General features: G+C 33.1%; 2 protein-coding genes across 3 annotated transcripts; one reads left to right on the top strand and one right to left on the bottom strand.

Annotated features, from left to right (window-relative positions):
* The first annotated feature begins 2,441 nt into the window (after nucleotides 1-2,441).
* On the top strand, nucleotides 2,442-4,373 carry LOC18050096 (heme-binding protein 2). Its single transcript, XM_006442191.2, has 2 exons — nucleotides 2,442-2,780; nucleotides 3,793-4,373. The coding sequence occupies exons 1-2, from the start codon at nucleotides 2,521-2,523 to the stop codon at nucleotides 4,223-4,225; spliced, it is 693 nt and encodes a 230-aa protein (XP_006442254.1). The 5' UTR covers nucleotides 2,442-2,520; the 3' UTR covers nucleotides 4,226-4,373.
* A 51-nt stretch (nucleotides 4,374-4,424) lies between these two features.
* On the bottom strand, nucleotides 4,425-14,055 carry LOC18050094 (ubiquitin carboxyl-terminal hydrolase 15). 2 transcript variants are annotated; one of them, XM_024188078.1, is made up of 14 exons: nucleotides 13,853-14,055; nucleotides 11,365-11,896; nucleotides 10,125-10,560; nucleotides 9,624-10,035; nucleotides 9,388-9,536; nucleotides 9,198-9,289; nucleotides 8,569-8,654; nucleotides 8,308-8,470; nucleotides 7,974-8,097; nucleotides 7,674-7,831; nucleotides 7,493-7,577; nucleotides 6,991-7,203; nucleotides 5,693-5,754; nucleotides 4,425-5,366 (listed from the first exon to the last, which is right to left on the bottom strand). In XM_024188078.1, the coding sequence occupies exons 2-14, from the start codon at nucleotides 11,730-11,732 to the stop codon at nucleotides 4,664-4,666; spliced, it is 3,051 nt and encodes a 1,016-aa protein (XP_024043846.1). In that variant the 5' UTR covers nucleotides 11,733-11,896; nucleotides 13,853-14,055; the 3' UTR covers nucleotides 4,425-4,663. The 2 variants fall into 2 exon arrangements, with proteins under 2 accessions (XP_024043846.1, XP_006442255.1); XM_006442192.2 differs by having other exon boundaries at nucleotides 11,365-11,886.
* Between the last annotated feature and the right edge of the window lie 3,980 nt (nucleotides 14,056-18,035).

Below are 18,035 nucleotides of genomic sequence, written 5' to 3'. Positions count from 1 at the left end.
AGTCATTACAGAGATTCCATGAAAATTGATTTATATCAAAGAAATCTCTTGACTAACCTAGAAAAAGTTAGTCCCAAAACAGTGATGAACACTCTCGCGGGTTCAAGTGTGGGTATTATCAATCTTGCAAACTTCAAAGTCTTTAATATTTGACTCGGAGATACACGATGTTTGTAAATCTCGTATTACTTCAGAAAATTAACACAAGTCTTTCAAAATTTGCCCCTGTATATACCATGGAAACCCTTTAACTATTATGTGGCTAATGGGGAACGTTGTGACGTGTCAGTCTTTCATCTTGAGACTTGACCTGTGGATTTCATGACACAGATAGTATTTTTTTTTTAATTTAAATACATCTAAAATTAATCTGAATTCTAAATATCACAGGGAATGATATGTTTATTTTTTATCAGAATTGTTAATAATAAATGTTAAGTTGTTCACTTTTTTTAATTTAAAAAATTTTTAAAATTTGTATTTTTATATTTATATCCTTACAAATTATAAACATTAAAAAATAATAAACATGTAAAGAATTTAAATAAAGTAATATATTATCATTACTTAAATCATTTTTAATTGAATACAATCTTTTATGAAAAATATTCGTAAAAAATTATGGAGATAAATAATGCTAATTTGAAGAAGAAAATGAAAAGACAAGAATACTAATAGTATGCTACTATATTATCACAAGTTATAAAATAGGTAATAATACTAATTACTAATTTTTATTTAGGTAATGATAAAAATTAATTAAGTATATAAGGATATTTTATAGAATATCTTTTAATGATATTATTCATATTTTTTATATTAAATACTAAGCTAAAAATGTTAGCTTAATAACTTTTTTTTTTATTTTAAAGGTAAGGGGGTGGGCAAGCCTAAATATATTTTTTACCTCACTTACTACCTCCAAGAATCGAACCCGGGTTCTAGTAGAGGCTACAACTACACTGAATTATATAATGACTAAAAATTATTATTAAGTTGAAAGATAGACAAATTTAATGACTTAATTGATTGAAATTAAGTTAATGGGATATTATCATTTTCCTACCAAAGGTATTCTGACACATCATGTGAATACCACAATTTGGTAAAACCATCAATTTACATCAAACATTTAAATTGTTAGCATTTTCTCACCATTCTGTTAAAACTCAGTTAATATGTAACGGAAAATTTATAAAAAGTCAATTTTACCCCTGGAGCGTAAAAGACCATATAATTATCACACGAATTTAGTGGATGGGTTTTTTATTCACATCCAAATAATCTTTAGGAGAAAATTAAAAAAAAAAATGGATTGGGTCCTCTGGTTAGGGCAACTTAAGAATTGGAAATTTTGGAGCGAAATGCCATAGGATTTAATTTTTTGAGGGGTTAATGCTTAATAAAAAGTATGTTAATTTTGAGGTAAGATATTAAACTTTTAAAATGATAGGGACCAAATAATATTTAGTTGAATAAACCTTTTTTCGATCCTTTTCACACGGAAAAAAATATTTATTTTTAAAATTTTTTTAAAACTCAGACTATTACATTAACATGATAATTATATTAGTTTTTATTATTTTAAATTTTACTCTCACAACCATCAAACAATTCAAAATCTTTAAAGAAAATACCACATATTGCTAAGTAAGTGAATTAACATTCTCAAATGAGCGATCAACTAGAGTTTTAAATCTAAGTCACTTGTTGGTTAGCTAAAACTTTGATTAAGTAAATACTTAAATATAATTTCTTAAATGACATAATTTTGTAGTTTGATTAATATTTTAATCTTAAATCACATAAAACTCAACTTGTTGGTGAGATAAAGCAAAAGCTCAATTTTATAAGCTCAAGGTTAATTACATGGTCTTTTATGCTCCAGGGGTAAAATTGATCTTTTATAAATTTTCCATTACATATTAACTGAATTTTAACGGAATAATGAGAAAATGCTAATAGTTTAAACGTTTTGTAGTAAATTGATGGTTTTACCAAATCGTGGTACTGACATAATGTGTCAGAATACCTTTGGTGGGAAAATGATAATATCCCTAAGTTAATTAAACTACAAATAATCCTATAATCTCTTAATGAGAAGTTATCACGTGGTGATCTCTTACTAATTCCTTACATGATGTAACACATAAATATTATACTATTTAGCTTATAATATTAATACAAATTAATCTCAAAATTTGTAAAAAAATAAATTAAACTTATAATTTTAAAACTCAACTTAATACTAAATCTAATTGTTTGGTTAAAAAGGTTTAAAACAGTAAAAGTCAGCCTTATCACCAAGACCCATTTGGTCAGCATTTTTCCATAAATTTCGATTTTTCGATAAATTAAAAATGAAAAAAGTTACGACACGTGTCTTCACATGAACCTCAAGAAAATCATCAGTTCAAAAACACGAACACTGTGGGTGATAAATATTTTTGCGTTGAGGCATTACTCATCCATTATCCTCACCATCGAGCACCCAGAAGTCTCTCCACTCAAAAAACAAAAATGGCTGCAGGCTTGAGCATGTTAAAGTTTTCAGTTCTTCTGGGCCTACTCTCAAATCTGAGCTTGGGTTTATGGCCTGAATCTTCAAAGGGGTTGAAAATATTTCCACCAACATGCAACAGAATTGAGTGTCCAAGCTTTGAGACCGTTCATGTTGGCAATGGCTTTGCAATTCGTCGCTATAATTCGTCCATGTGGATGTCTACTTCCCCTATTCAAGATATCTCTCTAGTTCAAGCTACCAGAACTGGCTTTCTCCAGTAAGATTGTTTTCTTAATTCTGAATTATTAGTAATCTATTTAATTTGTTGATTTCGTTTGTTTACGTTTTTTGTCGTTGCTTTGTTTGACTAGCGATTATTTTATAGATAGAAAACCAGATAATACAAGATTAGGACTTTAAATCTTTCATTTTTTCGAATATTATAATGAAAGTCTTCGAGACCTGTTTTAATATAGCAATAATGTTAGGATCCCAACATTTGAGTGAGGTCTAATGCCATGTGTTATTTTTTTTTAGATGATGGATTTTAGAGTTTGTAAAATTTGTTAATCACCATATAATAGATGGATACTGCATTAGTTAGGACTCAAATTAGGAATTGAATGCTGGGATGCTTAATATTGCTTTTTAATATAAATTATTGGACGAGAAATTTTAAAATGCATTATAGATACCGTATTAATCATATAATAGGCAAATGATACTATGATATGTGCGTATTTATTTTGAAAAATTACCGTGTAAATAGTGGTTATATTAAATTAAATTATGTATGTCATACATGCATTAATTGGTTGTATTATGTATTTTAGAATTTCCTTATTCCATCCCTCCCTAGTGCTTTAAATCTTAGATTTATTTTAATTGCCATAGTCCAAATATCTAAGCCTTCAAGGGTCAATATTGGACTCATAATAGGTCGTAGAAAAAAAAAATGCACACAAAGGAACTTGAACTCAAGAAAAAATTATATGCACATGAGGGACTTCGACTCGAGAGTAAAAGTGGTTTACCATCTTACTAAGATCTAATGGGGGTTCATTGAGAATCAACTATTCTTTTTTTTTTTTGGGTTCTTTCCTTAAAGGAACTAGTTGCTGTGTTATCCTTACAAATATGTAGTCATTGAAATATTTGATCAATTATCCCTTCAGAGCCTTATAGCATTTGATTCTCTAATTCTCTATCGTCCTTTCAGCGTGCTTCACACACTGAACTGTCTTGGACAAATGTCATGTTAACGTATGGCTTTATATATCCTCTTCCAGGCTATTTGATTACATTCAAGGAAAGAACGAGTATGAGCAAACAATAGAGATGACAGCTCCAGTAATCACTGAAGTTTTACCAAGTGATGGACCCTTCTGTGAATCTTCATTCACCGTTAGCTTTTACGTCCCAAAGGTGAACCAAGCCAACCCACCTCCAGCAAAAGGCCTCCATATCCAACAATGGAAAGCAACGTACGCAGCTGTGAGACAGTTCAGCGGGTTTGTATCAGACTCTAACATTGGTGAAGAAGCGGCTGCATTGCAAGCCAGCCTTGCAGGCACTAACTGGGCTGCAGCCATTGAGAAAAGACGTGCAGAAGACCCAACTTCAAGTTACATTGTTGCACAGTATAACTCTCCCTTTGAATTTTACAACAGAGTGAATGAGATATGGCTTTTGTTTGATTTGGAAGAAGGGTTTGCAATTTGAGTTTGCAAATCTGGTTTGTAATGAACTAAGTGGAGAGAAATCAAGTAGATGGATTTTGCTTTATACGGTTAATGTAATAATCGTTTTGCATTGTCATATGAAATGTTAGAGGGATCCATTATTGAATAAAGTGTCGTCCGTTGGCATAGTTTCGGTACTTTAGCTGCAGAGAAATGATCTTGGTTTGCTGCTTGTGAAATTTCCAAATATCCAGGTCTCAAGTAACTATAGTAAATAAACAAACGGCGAGAAAAAGCCAAAGCAAACAAATTGGAGCTCAGGGAAATGCTGGCACTTTACAACTTCCAACAATAATTTCAGATGTAACAAGAATGTTACTTTGGTAGATTCCAACAACATGCCCCAATCAACAGACTATTGAAAACAAAAATTTGAGGCACCACGTCTACCCGGCTTAGTCATCTACTGAAAAAACAGTCAGGAATCCCATGACCTAAGATTACAGTGACCAGAAGTCCGATCAAGAGTATACATCTGGTTGCTCCCGTAATTTACAAAACTGCCACAGTTACTTTCGGAAGACAATTCAGTTGATGAATCAATAACCTGCCTTAAATTCTCTCCTTGCCATGCTCTGTTTAGAGATTGAGTTGACAGGTAAGAATCCAGAACATAGCCCTTCTCTGACACGAATCTAGTCTGAGGCTTACTACTAGAGAAAGTCCTACAGCAAACAGTCCTGGGACTGGCAGATTCAGGACCATATATGCTGCAGAATGGATCTCCATTGCTTCCATCAGCATAATCAACGGTGCTAAAAGAGTCCCTAGCACTCTCAGTCGTGAAAGAAGCCTCATCTGAGCTTGTGAAAAGGGACCAATCACTTGATGTAACATCAGAGAACTCCATGCTTGGTGACTCAGCATAGCTTTCCATTACTGGAGACATATTTTTGTTCGCACCCCACCTTAGAATGCCATTGGAAGTGTGATCAGTAAACCCATTATTCTCTGGTCTGAGGTCAGAAAATGACTCTGGTCCAACAAAATGGCTGCTTGGATTGCTTTGTCCTTGTCTTGAATGCTTCTGACTTTTAGGCATGGAATGCCTTGCAGAGGCTGGAACCTGTTGTTGCATAGCTTTACCACCAGAGAGTGTCCTCCGAGGACGGGGACAGGATCTAAGAGAAAATTTATACAAGTACAAAATATAGTTATCGATATCAAATGAAAAGAAGGGGCTGCTGTTTTACACAAAGGCACAAACAACTGGTAGAACATTCATGTAACTCATTTAAACACATAAGCGGCAGTTTTAACCATACAACCGAGTACAATGATAATAAAAGAGTAAGAACACATAACAAGGGGCAGAAACTGACATCACAATTGTGTCCAGGATACAGCAATGATTAACGAATCATATAGATAAGTAAATGGGAACAAATATTCACAGAAAGGAAAAGACTGATTTGAAGATCATATTACCAGCAAGTCAAATGCTTACCTCATGTAAAATAACATATATGCTCCTTCTGACATCACCTGACTCATAGGCACTGGATGAACCTGCAAATGATACAAAATCTGGGGCTTAGAATTCCACAGCAGCAAAAAGTAATAATGATAATTATTTAATCATATGCAAAACCAATCAACATTACTTAATCTTATTATTTCACATATGAGCAGGGAACCCACCAACCACATTTAAGTAACTCCTATGCAGTTTTCTCTAGAATAGATTTTGTGTAATGTTCACTGGTTAACAGAATTCAAGTTTTCAATGAGAGAATATAATAAGGGGGTGTTTGCCACCCCTCATTAGCCCTCATTGCATTAGCTAAACATGGAGTTGCAATGCAACCCCATGTTTGGCTGCATCAAGTGGCCGCATTATGGTGCATTATAATGCACTGTAATGCATAGTCAGGTTTAGCTAATGCGACAATGGCTGCATTAGTTTTTTTTTTTTTTTTTTACTTTATAATAAATATAACTTTTTAATGTAATATAACATTATATAATTTTTATTTTTATTTTTATTTTTTATTTTTACATTATAATTCTTAATATAAATTAATGATTTATAATTTTTGTTAAATAATATTATATTAAATTTTAATTTATATTATATTAAAAATATAACTAAATAATGTATTATTTAATTATATTATAATAATTAATATATAAAATTGATTAATATTTAATAATTTAATATAATTAATAATAAATACTTAAACAATATATAAAAATATGATATAATATCACATTTTTTATTACAATAATTAATATATAAAATTCAACTATTTTTAATTAATTTAAAATAACTAATAATAAATATTTAAATATGAATAAACTGGAATAATATTAATTAAAAATTAATAATAATGTAAATAATGATATTAAAGATTATTACATTTGAACATTTAAACTAAAAAAATTAAATTTCTTAAGTTTAAGACTTCTATATTTAGTATTTTTCTAAGTACTAATAAATATTATTTTCTAAATATATAATTTAAATTAATCACAAAAAATTAATATAGTACAGTATAACAACAAATATTATACAGCATTGTTATAGTACAATGTTAATACAATACAGTATAATACAATACACCTGCATTAAAATGTAAGACAATGCAGTGTTCTAAACACACCCAAACTGCAAAGGAAAAAAAAGTTATTTGGCAGCTATGATCAGATCGAGCCATCATAAGGAAACACGTTAAAAACAAAGCATTCCATAAGAAATTATCACCAATTCACCCAACACTTTTTAAAATGGAGAGACAAATTTACCTGCGTGTCATCTATCCTGAACCAAGTGCCTTGCATATCTTTTATGTACGACACATAATGTCCAGAAAAAGATGCATTCTGTGTATCCAGATGTACAACAACGGAATAAAGCATGTAAAGGGGAGGAGTGTCACCAGTTCCAGTCATAAATGGCATCATATCCAGCATTTCCGGGAAAGTGATACATTTATTTATTTTTCCATACCTTCCCTCCTGATAAAGCAAAACCCAAAACTAAATAATCCAACAAATCAAATAATGATAAACCTAAGATAATATTCAGACAAGATAAACGTGAATATATTTAAACACAAATAAATTTTCAAACAACTCTACCAACCAAATAATCAATAAAAAAAGAGTTCAAAACTAAAAGCTGTCAGCGTCAAGGAAACTGACTCATGGTTAGGAGATTACAGCAAAGCCAGGGAGCAATAAAATTGGTAGCAATGACAGAGTTAACATATAAAGGCCTCACTCTCATCAATAAATAACGTGATACCTGGAATCTCTTCAAGACAATTGTTAGGATGTTTGGAGCCTCATGTATACTCAACTGCTTCCTTGCTCGAACATATGTAGCACACCTTTTAATCAATACATTTGCAGAGCTGGTAAGTTATTATACATGTTTAAACATTTAACATAAATTAAAAAAATGGGCTTCAACAAGGTTGACAAACCTTGCACACTTATACATGTTTTCCCCATCCAGATCCTCAGGGCTTGTAAATTGAGTTAATGCGTCTTCCAGTGACTCAACCCAACCATATATCTCCAACGTGAGATCCATAATGTTTTCATACCGCTCTGACTCATGAGAACATCTCAAACACTTGACCTGATTCAATTAAAATTGACTGTGAGCATCACAGATTAACAAAAGAGTAGAAGTTAAGGATAATATGGTATGAGCAGTAAATTAAAGATATGTCTGAACAGAGCGTAAGATAAGTTTATAAGAGAGACAAAAGAAATAAAACCTTTGACCAAAGTCGTCCACCAAAAGTATGCTGTATAAAAGTTGTTTCTTGCAATCTGGGATCAACCTTGCTCTCACCACCATGTCTCTCCAAGCATATGGATTGCATCGAAGCAACTAGGAGCCTAGATAAAGACAGAATTGACACATGAAAGAGAATTTGTGGATAAATGAAAACTGAAATTTCATGTTACAAGAAAACTACAGAAGTTCGTACTTCTGAACTTAAATTTATTTATAATTCAGATACTATTAGATACATAAAAGGAGAAGTGAAAAAGGAAAACAGTATCTCTAGAGGAAAAAAAAAATTCAGCTTGTCAATTCTCAAAGACCTTAAAAATTCATGCGCATCTTCCTGACTCCCATCCCCAATCTGGCAACTAATACTTCGCATGTGTGAAAGGATTCTACCAGGAGACAGAGGACCCCCACTTTCTCTTAACATCATTACATGTTGCTCAAGCTCACACATGAGACACCAATCTTTCCCGCAGCCTGTCATTCAAGCAATAGGTACGTGAATGTTCATGACAAGTTCACCACTACCAGTAACTAAAAGCTCTCAATAAGGGGAAATGAGCAAATGTAAGTACAGGCACTTGAATGTGATCTACGGAGCAAGTAGATGACGAGAGGCTTTGTGCAGGTTAAACACTGCAGCACAGCATTAGCATAGCAACTGCATAATAAAAAGTTAGAATCAATAAGCTAATATCTGAGATGCTACGAAGTAGCATGAGGCTCTAAAACTTCTTTAACAAGCACAAAGTGTATCCCAGTCATTTACAATTCAGACAAGAATATCCATTGAATACAGTAGACTTTCCACATGATTTGTGGCCTATTAATTGATGACCCTATATGTTAGGTGCAACCAATTTGCATCATTGTAGGCACTTTATAATCAAATTTTATCAGCCTTTAAGCCCTTCATACATGAATGGAACTAAGAACTGAGATTAAAAAACAAAATAAAACAAAAGGTATGGATAATCAACAATCATCCATAAAATAGTACATACATGCTACCATATATGGGTATAGAAAATCAGAAGCAATACAATCTCGAGATTACAATTTCACTTTTGAACTACATGTGCAAATCAGGAAATTAATAAATGTTTAATTCCTAGACTATTTAGACTAACCGAATCATTTTCACTTCCTTTTATCAAGATTACATTCCTAATCTGCAACATATAGTAGAACGCACAAACATTACCTGTTCCCACAATTGAGAAGGCCCCTGGGTGATAATAGGTCAATGACTTCATATTGAAATAACTTCAGAAACTCTTCATATGGAAACAGCATCTAGTACAATAAATAACAAATATAAATGAAAGCTTCCACAAACTCTTTGCATGAGTCCAGTTGAATTCATATCTGACTATAAGAAACGGGGAACCAACCTTTAGTTTCCTGTGCTGATCATGCCGGAGTTCTGAGCTATCCTGTCTGAGTTTTGTTGACTTCCTTAATCCCATCATCTTCATAATTCCCATCTTTGAGACACCATTGCTTCCCTGTGCAGGGATGGTATCTCTCACTCTTGCAGCTTCTGCAAAGCAAAAGAAATAAGAAAAAGAAAATTAGAAGAACCATATAGTGCTAGAAATATAAAAAGGAAAAATTCCAGAAAACCTACTTGATTCATCTGCAATTGGTCCCTTCCTCTCTTTTTCTAAGCACGACTGATCACCAACCACTTTCGTACATGATTTTGCTGATTTACAATTTTTTGTCCCCATGGGATTCATTGCTTTCATTTCACAATAACCATTCAATTCTATACTTTCATTAAGAAATTTTTTTCCATTAGATGTGAAGTCAAGCTCATTTTCACGCGTATATGTCCCGTATTTTGCAGAATTTGATGAGCTTGAAGATTCACAGCTATTTCTTGGTTCAGATATATTCCAATGTCGGCTCCGATAACCATTACTATCATATGTAGTACTTCCAGTAGCACCCTGACCATAGGCACAGCCATCTGAGCTGTTCAAATTGAGGTTTCTCTGACTTTCTTCAGATGATACAGCAGAGGCACCAGTTCTTGACTGCAGAAAAATGCTTAACATAATTATTGGAAATGAACGTCACTTAGAAAAAAACAGGTGCATAAATAATTAACTTAAATGCTAATAACCTTATGCCTTATAGGAGCTTCTTTTGATGAAAAATTATTAGAAGAAATTGGATCACTAGTGCAACTCCTCAAGATCTCATCATGAGAATCAAACATAGTTACAACATCTCTTCTTAACAGGTCTTTCTTGGATTTACGGTAAACCCGCTTGTCTACAGTTCTCTCCATCATGGAGCTTTGGGAGTTCTCAAGTGTAGAACAATCCATGCTTGGAGAGGCACATCTGCTCATTGAAGGATGAATCACACCATCTGGAGGTGCTTCCCCCATCCCACCCTGCTTATTATTGTACCCAGATAACTGCAAGTTCAAGCTTTCATTAACAGAATCATCAACTGAGCCAGCCAGAGAAGATGAGCTTGAGCTGGTTTTCTCCAGTTGCTGGCACTCTTGCTTATGAACTTGCCTCCAGTGAATTATCTGGCACTTTCCAGAACTGCACACAGGTTATCAGTCTGAAACTGAGAAATGCTAAGAGATGTTTAATAACAATGTTATATTGTATACCTGTTGGTGATAAATACATTTCAAATGCATTTTTCTTTCCTTTTTATGTGCACAAAAATAATAACAAATTCATGAATGGCAATATCACTAAAAGAAATTACAAGTATCAAAATCCGATTAGCAAACAATAAAATAAAAATGATAAGCCAGGAGTGGTGGTGGAATATGTGCCACAGAGATGCTAACTTATAATTAATTTCCCTCAAAAAGCTAAAAACTGAGACTCACACCACTAATGCCAATAGTTACATGACTAAAAACAAAGAAGCTGAATAGATTTCGGAACCGAAAAAGACATCAAGCAAGAACTCTGGTCTGCAAGATAATAAAAAACAGGTTTGTCGTGCATGCGTGTGTATATGTGTGCGCACGCGTGTGTGTGTACATACACATGTACATATGCGTGTGTGTGTGCGCGTGCGCGCAGGTGTGGATACACACACTTGTTGAATTATCAAGAAATTTAATGGGATATAGTCAACTCTTCTAATCCATGATATAAGTTATTCAACCAAGAATGCAAGGTGGGAAATTCCACCCATTTGCAAAGTAGAGTACGGATTATGGTGAGAACTATTTGAAGATTTGGCAACTCTTCCAAATGTAGGCAGTTTGATTGAGATAATACAGTCTTGATCTAGCTCAATAAGATAAAAACTTAGACAAGAATTTAAGGATTATATAAATTACTGATAATAGCATATTTTACAGCAAAAAAAGAAGTGAAATATACCAATATCTGACAGATTTGCATCTGGAGCAGCGAGTTGTAGCAGGAGCAAAGCATCTGGCACACAGCTGAAATCCATTTTTTGATGTAGATGCAGGAAATTCATTTTTCAATGCGGGCACATTAAATTCATTTTTTGATGTAGACGCATGAAATTCATTTATTGATGTAGGCACAAGAGGAGAAACACTGACAGAAGGAACTGCTTCTACTCTAAGAGCTTCTTCAGCGGCCAGTTGAGCAAGCAAACTTATTCTCTCCCTCTTCTTTGCAGCCTCACTCCATTTTCCAAGCAACACATAAGCAACCAGAGGAAGCACAACCAAGACCAGAAACAGGACAGGTACATCAGCTTCCCTTGGCTCAAGCATGTCCTCACCCACAAATTCATGTCCAACTCTCTGAAACCCACTACCCAGAAGATAGTCTCTAAAGCTACATGTGGCCAGGTAAATCAATACCTTAGGATCAGCAACATGAATGTAGCAAGAATCAATACCTGGCGGTGCAATCCTTACAAGTTTTCTGATTCAAACTTGCAAAGTTAGCAATCAGAATAACGAAGCAGACATCATTCATTCTTTATAGAAAAACAAACATCATTCATTCTTTTTATAAAGTGCACAACCAGATGTATGTGCTTCTCTGCGGTGTATAAAAATAAGTAAATAAATAAATAAGAGGTCTATTTTAGTTTGTAATCTTGAAGCGTCTACAGTAACAATCCACCCTACAAAATGAGAATTGAAGCAAAAATACCTACTTCCAGATTTCAAGTACATCAGAAAGAAGAAAAAAGTCACTATGACATTTTTATAAATTCTTCCAGGGTAAAGATTTCAACAAAAAAGCAATAAAGGTAGCACTCAGCGTTATTGAGTCCAGAAAATCAATTGTTTGCTTATATCAAATAGAATCAGTAGAGATAAGCCTCCCTGTTTGTTCACATCAATATAACGTAGTATCTGAAATTAAGCAAAGACCTCCATTTCAAAGACTACGACCTGGAGCATGACTAAAAATCAAAGTCCATAAAGAAAATTTTTCCAGTCTTAGCATAAGCCCAGGTTCTCACAATAAGCATTGAAGAGCTCCTCCAGAACTACTTATGCAGAATATCAATTACAACAAATATATATCCAAACATCTGATTGATAAAAAAACAAATCAAACAAATGTTTTAATGTGGTCAAATCTAACACATTATAAGCACTCCAAGCTACACCAAAAGAAAAATTAAAACTTCTAAAACACAAATGCCTACAGGACTAAGTGTCTACAAACATCCTAGAAAGACCTATACTTGCCAAAAGGAGAGCATGAGGAGAATCACAATTCCAATGATCTCAACAAAGTCGTCCTGGCTGTAGATAGAATACTCTGGGCCCTAAAACTCTTATCATCCACATCAGATAATATTTAATCTCGCATCCTTACCACTATACACCCTAGCACATAAATAGAAGATTCTAGACCCAAAAACACTCTCCACAAATATCATCTAGTGCTAATGGGATTCAATCTCAAACTTGATACATTATACACATTCACAAATTTAAAATCCAAATTCTCACCAAGATCTATAGCCAAGACAGCATACTTTTAAAAGCCTTTTACTGACCCAATTCTAGATATCCATGCAGAGTCATGCATAAAACAGCCACTTTTACTCAAGAATAACTAAAAATACATTCAGATACTTTCATGATTTGTCACGACACCACCATTTATGCCAAATAAGCAACGTTATAACATTCAGAAGCTTCTCCCATCCTTGCGTTCCACATTTCAGAGAAAACACCCTCCTTTACAAACTGTCTCTCTCACACACACTTTACAAATTCTCTTAGGACACCAAGAATTTCCCAGCAGCAAACTCCACTACCAGAAGCCCTTGTAATTGCATAAAGAGCTTATTTGTGGAGTAGACCACGCTTTGGAGCCTAAAATTTAATTCCCTAAATTAGTAACTCCTAAATCCCTTTGCAAAATGTATCTCTAAGCTCTTTAAAATAAAAATCAGATATAACAATTTTTCCACCGAGAAACATCTACATTTTTATGAATCAAAACTTAAATCCAGTTCAAAGAAAGCAAAAGGCAACGATACTTACAAAAAGAGACCCATTGAACATACCCAACAGAGATACAAGAGCCAGAGACCAAGCCACCATCTTTAAAGCAGGGAAAAAAAACTCCCATTTCCACATAATCCCTCACAAAAGTGCCCGAAACAAAACCCAGAAAATGCAGCATTATTCTACAAAGCTAACAATTCACCAGACAACCCATTTCCCACTTCAGTCAAGGGAAAAAAAAATAAAGAAAAAAACCCAGATGAAATCAACCATCTAGCATCGCATTAACCTAAGATTCAAGCACAGAAAAGTTCAGAAACAAAAGCAAAAGCAAAACCAGCTACAAAAATTAAAAAAAAGAAAAGAAAGGAAATTCCAAATGGGCTTGGTTTGAACAAAAAAGCAAAGCATACCTCAAATCCACGGCAAGAAATTTGAGCAAAAAAAAACACTTTCTTTATTTTCTTTGTTTCTCTCCTGTTTTGTTTGCGTCTTTCTTCTTGGCTAAAAAAGATTCTTTGATTCTTTAGATGGTAAGCTCACTGCAGCCTCCTCACGTTCAAATTTTTTTTTTTTTTTCCCCTTCACTCACACTCTTAGTAGTTAGTACACTATCTCTCCCTCACACTTTATTCTCAGCATTTTGGTAATTTTTCCATCTATTTAACTCACACCATAACACAATCCACTTTTAATCAGATATCCACGTGGCGCAACACTATTAGCCCGAATGTGGAAAATGTGGGGTTCGGGGTGACGAAGGTGGAATGACTGGTTTTGGACCGTCGGATGCGTGAAGGGGGTTGGGGGGTAGCGACGTCATTTTGCGGTCAAAGATAAAATGGCGGTGAGGTGTTATTTAAAGGGAGAGTACGAACGAGTGGGACCCAGCGAATGTAGATTCCCAAAGATTTTCCACTGCGTGAAACGTGGACGGAGGTGATCGTTCTAGAGGGATAAGTATAACTGTTGTGTTGACAGTGACAGACTTACAGACGCGAATTTTTATATTTCCGTTAAAACAAAAAAAATTATTAATTTAAAAAAAACGCAATTATTGTTTTTTTTCCCCTTATTTTTAATCACGTGACGCTTGATATCACATGATATCATGCATCGATGCAAAGCATCAATGTTTCAATGAGTCGCTTATATTATATGATTTGCTACTCCAGTGCTTATTATTGTGTCTTTGATTCAAACAATGACGATGATACTGTGAATAGGGAAACAAATCATGGTGTGATCATCAACCCAAATGGCGAAATCATGGCCTTTGGCTTTGTGCGGAGTCATGATTATTTCAGTAACTCAGTGAATAATTTTCTTTGTTTAATCGAATGATTTTTAAAATAGATTTGTCTAATTATCTGCCCAAATTCAAATTCTAAAAACATTTAAATAAAGAGTTAAAAATGGATTTGGGAAGTAATTGATTTTGTTTTCAGTTATAGATTAAGACATATGGATCTGGAATTACGATCAGTTTTTTTATTAAATATAATAAAAGACACAATCACACTGTGAGAGAGAGAGAGAGAGAGAGAGAGAGAGAGCCAATCACCAAAAATATGCTGTATAATTTAATAAGTTTTGCATGTGAAATTTTTGTTTATGATACCAAATTTATCAATAGGACAAGATTACAAACTGTTACAGAGTACAGAGCAGAGAGGATTCGCATTCCATTAAATGATAAATCCAAAGTAACAAATTCAATTAATGTTACAAGTAAAGGATTTGATTATGTAGTAAGTTGTTGGGAAAGACTAGAATAATTTTTTTTAAAAAAAATTGTTCAGCTGGTAAGGGCATGTTTGGTTTTTTTTTTTAATACTATTATACAGGACTGTATGTACCATTAATGTTTACAAACAGATTTTATAATTGGGATCTTTTTCGTAGTATGTACTCCTTTGAAACGCAATTGGACCTTGGAAAAATTGACTAAGAAGAAGGACTAAATTTGTGCGGTAGGGTTATACAGGAAATCGATTAATGGTTTTGATCAAAATTAGTGAGATCATCCAAACAGTGGAAGGTAATTTATTATGAGCTATGATTTTGGGAGGCACCACTTTCGGGGGCATTGATATGCAATGATTAATGAGAGTTTAACATCAAAGCTCAACATCTGCATGCCATGTGAAAGAAATTTAGATTTATTGCAAATAGATGTAGATAATTAAAAATCTAGAATTAACAACTTGATTAATTTTTGAAAATATTGTTTACTGTTACCCGGGGGGACTGTTCACGGTTACTGTTTATAATTATTGTTCATTTGACATAAAAAATATTAATTTTCTAAAAACACAATAAATTGCAAAAATTAAATGACATGGAGATTTTTACGTTGTTTGGATTAATCAATTATACATCTATGAGGGCACGCCCAGATCAAAAGTAATTCACTAAGTTGAGATGTTACAACCTATAAATTTACCAAATTTAAGGCTTTCACTTACAGTTTATTACCATACAGTTTACTCAACTTTAGACTGAATATGCTTCTCTTGAATAATTGCTACCCTTCTTGATTCACGATCCTCAAAGGCACTTCACAAAATGATCAATAACAATTCTTTAATTCTTCAATGTCTAGTGATCCGAGATCTACATAGACTATTTACAAAGATGAAAAGAAGATAAGTAAATAAATCAATACAACATTATGTGCCAAATCCGAATTCTCTAGGGAGGAGGCCAAAATTTGCTTTTATACTTTATGCTCTGTGTTGTGTACCTGCGATTGTGAAATACCTCTCTTTATATGGGTACTAGAGTTTCACAAAAATAATAAGTCTTAAAAGACTTAAATTCTTTACAAATAAGAGTTTTTTTTACTCTTATAATTCTTATGAATCTGAATAGAAATAAATATGATCTTCTTGTCTTACTTGTCTTACAAGAAATATTTAGAGCATTTAATGAACCTCCTGTTTGAACCAACTTCTTGTTCTAAATAGATCTCATGCGCCAATTATGAAATCACACCATTAATTGACTTGCTAAATTACACATCTAATTAAATTAGAAAATAAATATTCCTAATAAATTAGAATCTCACTAAATTAGAGAATTAATAAATTAATCCCTATTACAAGATATGCAATAAATAAAATTTTAATTTAACTAAACTTGTCATAAGATGTCAGCTCTACAAATAATGGATTTAACAATCTGCCCCTTTAGCATTCTTGTGGCAAAAACAATCCAACATAAGTCTTCCATGAAACTTTGTGCTAAAACATGAATATGAAATAAGCATAAACAACCATAAGGAACTAACCAAAATAATTGGCAATTAGCATATTAGTTCATTTAAATAAACCAAGGCAAGAATTAAAATAAAATGCTAATTTTATTGATCCATAAATAAAAAGGCAACATTAAGCAGAAAATCAAGAGCAATACAAAGATAAACTTCCCCTAAGAGCTAGAAATCCGAAAATTTAAAAATTTTTAAACAAAAATAAAAACTCCCCCTATAATTGAAAATACTACTCCCCTAATTCATTACATCAAGCAATTGAAGACTTCAAATGAACAATTCAATTACTCCCCATCTTTTGCCAAAAGATTGCAAAAGGGAAGAATTTGGAGCAACTACAAACATAAATTTTAGAGAAGAGTAATAAATAAATATAATCCAACACAAACAAGTCAGAAACATAAAGGAAAATACCAAAAACGAAATATCATGCATGATATTTTAAGAAACAGACACATAGTGCAGAGTAGAGAACTTCGAAATTCAACTGAGAACGAATGAAATATAATTAGAACGAGATATACATACCGTTAGAAAGCTTATTGAATCAGCTTTTCACAGGATTTTACAGAACTGAATTTGGAGTTTTATAGACAAAATTATAACTAAAAGAACGCAACATACTCAATTGTGACGGATAAAAACCTGTCAGTGCACTTAAAAAATAAAAATTTGAGTTTTGCTGAAAAATATGTAACTTTTAAAATCTAAAAACATATCATCATGTAAGAACATGAGAATGCACATGCATCATGAAATGTTTATTTTAAAAAAAAATTACATTAATAAAAAAATTGAACAAGAAAAAGAAAAACGTGTCTAGGAATTTTTCACAATAAGCATTAATCCATGAACCCGATCATAACTCTGGCTGTCCCTTATCTTTTGGTGCAGATATCCATCATTCATCGTTTCCTCTTTATCTTTCATCGCTTGCTCACCAACCCGATCATAATTCTTTTAAATTTAAATTCCAAACTGCTAGTCCCAGCATTGCCTTCAAAGGAGTAGCTGAAAGAGGGTGCTTCACGATGGCACCATGGTTGTGTCTAATGTTTCATTGATGGCCGTGATAGAACTAAGTCCTTATTTTTTCAAGTTAATTTAATTAATTAATGAGAATGGATATCTTAATTGCTTGGGCTTGTGTAGTATCTTAAAAGATTTGACATTTTTTTTTTTTTCAGTTGATTCGTGTTTAATCGCCCAAACTCGCATTCCCTCTTCACGGTTGTCCACTTATTATCTTTAGTTGTGCAATTAACTTCCATCCGTTCGATTTCATTAGTCTAATCTGACGGATTATATAAGTTAACAAGGCC

Source organism: Citrus clementina, unplaced genomic scaffold, assembly GCF_000493195.1.
Source record: "Citrus clementina cultivar Clemenules unplaced genomic scaffold, Citrus_clementina_v1.0 scaffold_3, whole genome shotgun sequence".
In the NCBI taxonomy this organism is placed as follows: domain Eukaryota; kingdom Viridiplantae; phylum Streptophyta; class Magnoliopsida; order Sapindales; family Rutaceae; genus Citrus; species Citrus x clementina.
Note: the sequence above shows the minus strand (reverse complement) of the source record. Positions and strands in the feature narration are given on the sequence as shown.

What these genes read in the sequence shown, in the direction of transcription:
- LOC18050096 (XM_006442191.2), top strand. Translation starts at nt 2,521, where the DNA reads ATGGCTGCAGGCTTGAGCATGTTAAAGTTTTCAGTTCTTCTGGGCCTA. An exon ending in ACCAGAACTGGCTTTCTCCA is followed by an intron (nt 2,781 to 3,792) that starts GTAAGATTGTTT and finishes ATCCTCTTCCAG; the next exon opens with GCTATTTGATTACATTCAAG.
- LOC18050094 (XM_024188078.1), bottom strand. Translation starts at nt 11,732, where the DNA reads ATGCTTGAGCCAAGGGAAGCTGATGTACCTGTCCTGTTTCTGGTCTTG. An exon ending in ACCAATTGCAGATGAATCAA is followed by an intron (nt 9,537 to 9,623) that starts GTAGGTTTTCTG and finishes TTTGCTTTGCAG; the next exon opens with AAGCTGCAAGAGTGAGAGAT. An exon ending in AACATGTATAAGTGTGCAAG is followed by an intron (nt 7,578 to 7,673) that starts GTTTGTCAACCT and finishes ATTGATTAAAAG; the next exon opens with GTGTGCTACATATGTTCGAG.